The sequence below is a fragment of the Stegastes partitus genome, unplaced genomic scaffold (genome assembly GCF_000690725.1).
Source record: "Stegastes partitus isolate 25-593 unplaced genomic scaffold, Stegastes_partitus-1.0.2 Scaffold841, whole genome shotgun sequence".
Taxonomy (NCBI): Eukaryota; Metazoa; Chordata; class Actinopteri; family Pomacentridae; genus Stegastes; species Stegastes partitus.
Genome location: NW_007578572.1, coordinates 110,964 through 115,191, shown reverse-complemented (window position 1 = coordinate 115,191; position 4,228 = coordinate 110,964). Strand labels below are relative to the sequence as shown.

At 40.6% G+C, this 4,228-nt stretch overlaps 1 protein-coding gene and 1 long non-coding RNA gene across 2 annotated transcripts in view; one reads left to right on the top strand and one right to left on the bottom strand.

Moving 5' to 3' along the window:
* Window positions 1-3,548, bottom strand: part of LOC103365448 (uncharacterized) — a 16,510-nt gene extending 12,962 nt beyond the window's left edge. The window contains exon 1 of the long non-coding RNA XR_520607.1: window positions 3,403-3,548. This is a non-coding gene — a long non-coding RNA (uncharacterized LOC103365448). The remainder of the gene's footprint in view (window positions 1-3,402) is intronic.
* LOC103365450 (elongation factor 1-alpha-like) overlaps window positions 1-4,228 on the top strand; it is a 23,432-nt gene that overhangs the window by 9,710 nt on the left and 9,494 nt on the right. Inside the window, exons 3-6 of the mRNA XM_008292884.1 lie at window positions 1,792-1,971; window positions 2,059-2,355; window positions 2,551-2,701; window positions 4,140-4,226. Coding sequence (XP_008291106.1) covers window positions 1,792-1,971; window positions 2,059-2,355; window positions 2,551-2,701; window positions 4,140-4,226 — 715 coding nt within the window. The remainder of the gene's footprint in view (window positions 1-1,791; window positions 1,972-2,058; window positions 2,356-2,550; window positions 2,702-4,139; window positions 4,227-4,228) is intronic.

Genomic DNA, 4,228 nt, shown 5'->3' with positions numbered 1-4,228 from the left:
CACTGTGTTGGAGGCAGACATGGAGACAGACTGTCAGTATGAGGGAGGAACGGGTGTGGTGGAAGGAACTGCTCACTGATTTTACTGAGTTAAAACCGCCACCTACTGTTGAAACATGTGTATTGTCCATTCTGCTGCAGCACAACATACAACTGTTAATATTCAGAGTTTCTAACGTACATAAAGGCCCAACATTAGTAGTAATGTACCTTGTACAAATGTGAAAAATCAGGCTCAAATGTTTCTGTACAACCGGTATTCCACAGGTAAACACTGACTGAGTAAATGTTAGGATTAATGCCAACCTTTTAAAAAAAACATGAGAATATCAAAATTCTCTGAACAAATGCAATTATTAACTTCACAGTCATCAGCCTGAAGCTTAAAACTGTTTGTGTTAACGTGAAAAGTGTCTTCATTTGGTTTGCTTGCTCTGTAATTTGATATTTTAAAGTCTAAATCAGGAAAAGGTTCTAACTTTACATTGCTTTTTTAAACGCAGGGATACTACTTAGTTTAAATCGCCACCTGTTGTCTAAAAAAATGTGTATTGTCCTTATTACTGCAGTACAAAATATTCCTATCAATATCTAGATTGCTTCTCTACAACCAGTATTGCTATGGTTAATATTAACATAGTAAATAATAGAATAGTGATTTACAAAATATCTAAATACACTAAACAAAGGCAACAGCTTTTAAAAAGCCATTAAATATCACAGTAATGCATATTTTGTTACCGACCAGAAACCTACAGCAAAAATATGCGTCTCAAAACAGTTTTAAAAATATGATATTTATAGTGAAGAGCTTAAAACCTTTTGTGTAAGTAAGTGACTCTTTAATTTGATATTTTATGGTCCAACATTATTGCTAATATTTAGGTAAAGACAGTTGTTCATATTTGTTGTGTGAAATTTGTTGAATATGGTCATTCGGAGTGAAATGATGGCATCATATACACAGAAAATCAATAAAAGTCAAACAAAACCCAGGTCTTTCCAAGACATGTAAGCTGTGTCATTGAATTAGATGGAAAAATAATATTTTACATCATTGGAGCCTCATGAATGTGATTTATTTAAAACTCTAATCTATGTAGAAGCAAGGCTTGGTGTTAGAGGAGGACTGTTGCTTAACAATTAAAGCTATCAGAAAGGAGTAAAAAAAAAAATCTAATTTAAGAAGTTATAATCCAAAAATTTTGACTTATTTTTCTTTGGAAAATTGTTCACTCATTAATCCATCCATTATCTATACACCGCTTAATCCTCACTAGGGTTGCGGGGGGCTGGAGTCTATCCCAGCTGACTCAGGGTGAAGGCAGGTTCACCTGGACAGGTCACCAGTCTATCACAGGGCTACACTTAGAGACAGACAACCAAGCACACTCACATTCACACCTACGGACAATTTAGAATCACCAATTAACCTCAACATCTTTTTGGACCTTGTGGGAAGAACCCGGAGAGAACCCACGCTGCACAGGGAGAACATGCAAACTCCACCGGGACATGAACCGGCGACCTTCTTGCTGCGAGGCAACAGTGCTAACCAACGGCGCCACCCTGCAGCTCATTAATCCATGATAAAAACAATAGTTGATGCTTAATTTAACTGCTAAAAACTGGCTAATAATCCGATTAATCACTGCAGCTCGACCCCAAATTCAGTTGTGTTTTACTGAAATGCTGTTTTTTCACTGGGAAAAATCACAATTTCACTTAAAAAACAATCGCTTCCCTATTCCTTGCTATGTTTGAATTATTTAAACCACATCTGGCTCCGTAGATGGGCAAAGGTTCCTTCAAGTACGCCTGGGTGCTGGACAAACTGAAGGCCGAGCGTGAGCGTGGTATCACCATCGATATCGCTCTGTGGAAGTTCGAGACCAGCAAGTACTACGTGACCATCATTGATGCCCCCGGACACAGGGACTTCATCAAGAACATGATCACTGGAACCTCTCAGGTAAAGTTTTTGTCTGCTCTCTGCTATGTCATCATTTTATACTCAATGTTTGGAAAACACGTGTTCTACGAAATTCTCTGTGCTCAGGCTGACTGCGCTGTGCTGATCGTCGCTGCTGGTGTTGGTGAGTTTGAGGCTGGTATCTCCAAGAACGGTCAGACCCGTGAGCACGCCCTGCTGGCCTACACTCTGGGTGTGAAGCAGCTTATCGTTGGAGTCAACAAGATGGATTCCACTGAGCCCCCTTACAGCCAGAAGCGCTTTGAGGAAATCACCAAGGAAGTGAGCACCTACATCAAGAAGATCGGCTACAACCCCGCCACTGTTGCCTTCGTCCCCATCTCTGGATGGCATGGAGACAACATGCTGGAGGCCAGTGACAAGGTGAGTTACTCAGACACACCTCAGTATAGAGGCCTCCGATTAAATCCTGCAAATCACCCATCTGCAGCATTTACTTAAAGTTTTCTGATTTCTGATATTTTTCTTGTATTATCACGTCAAACAGTCATTTCTTTCTCTAACTTTCCTCTCGGCTCTTCTTTCTTTCTCTCTCTCTGTCTGCCTTCTCTGTTTCAGATGAGCTGGTTCAAGGGCTGGAAGATTGAGCGTAAGGAGGGCGGAGCCACAGGAGTCACACTGCTGGAGGCCCTGGACTCCATCATGCCCCCATCCCGCCCCACCGACAAGCCCCTGCGTCTGCCCCTGCAGGACGTCTACAAAATCGGCGGTAAGTGGAGTCACATTGTATCCTGTGAACCCAGTAAGTCATCATCATCTCAGGAAACTGTGGAAACTGGAACCACTGTCATCCTGTCGAACCAATACAAAACACACCTTTATGTAAATTTCTTGAGGAGAATTCTCCCTAATAGGATCTAATACACCTGAAGTGAGGATCCTTCTTAATGTGTCTCCTATCATTTTTAAATTAAATCTACATCCATGCATGCAAGGACAAAAAATATTACGCAAGTTTTGTTACAGTTGTTATAGCTTGCTCTCCTGAGTAATTCACCGCCACAGGCTGCATTATGATCAGTCAGAACATGTCTGGAGGTAGAGTGGAGCAGATTCAACAGTCTGGCTACACCCACCAAAATACACAGATGATACAGAGAACTGATTCGTTTTTTTGGTTTATGCTCTGTTAGAATCACTATGGGTTTCTCCGACTGTACGAAGCTTCCAGCAACATGTCAATGTGTTAAAATGGGTTTATTTAATCAAATCCAAACCAACTTTTTCATGATGAGAGTTGCAAAATCGAACCAAACAAGTTCAGTCTTGTGTCCACAGAAGCATTAAACCTCTGAATCTTAAGCAGTTTCTTGGGCATTTTCTGCCCAGAATAGATAATCAAAATCAGATTACAATGATTTTACCTATACCTGAAGACAGAAAACCAAGAACAGATTACAATAATCTTACCTGCCTGAAGACAGAAATCCAGTCTGAGAGGAGCTGTGGAGTTGCGGTGGAGTTTTCATGATCTGTGATGAGTCATTTTCTGACAGAGCTGCCATAACCATCTGAACCCAGAACAGGTTCTGGGCGTTTTCTTTGCTTCTGTCACATTTTTCCTCACTGTTGGCTCCTTTTTCACTGCAATACAAAGTCGTGCACCTCTAAGGAAACAGCACAACCATGAAGAAGGAGCGAGAACAGCCCCAGAAAATGTCTTCTGTGCAGGATGACACAGTTATAATGCCATAAATCATAAAAAAGTAAAAGTTGAATTTCTTTTAATTACTTTTTTAACAAAAAAAAAAAAAAGAGATGGAATCAACATGTACAACAATGTTCCAAGTGCCCACAGGTGTTACCTATGTTGGAAAAAATGGTGGCTCTACATACTGCAGATCTTTTTGATTTGTTTCCATGCTTGTCTCCTTTCTGCTCAGTCCCTGAATTTTTCTCACGCGACTGTTGGTTGCAGTTGAGTCACTGATGGCTTTGTGGTTGCGTCAAGGAGTACAGAATGTTCTGTGTTTTACAGAATCTGATTAGTAAAATCTGTTAATTTTTTTGTCAAGACTTTGATTAGATATCACAGTTTTTTTTAAAATTATATTTATCTTTCTCTGTTTTTTTTTTTTACAATTTCTGTCTGATAACCGGTGTCATTTTGGCAATATGACAAGACTTTTTGCCTCCTGCTCTCTCAGGTATTGGAACTGTCCCCGTCGGTCGTGTTGAGACCGGTGTTCTGAAGCCCGGCATGGTCGTCACCTTCGCTCCCCCCAACCTGACCACT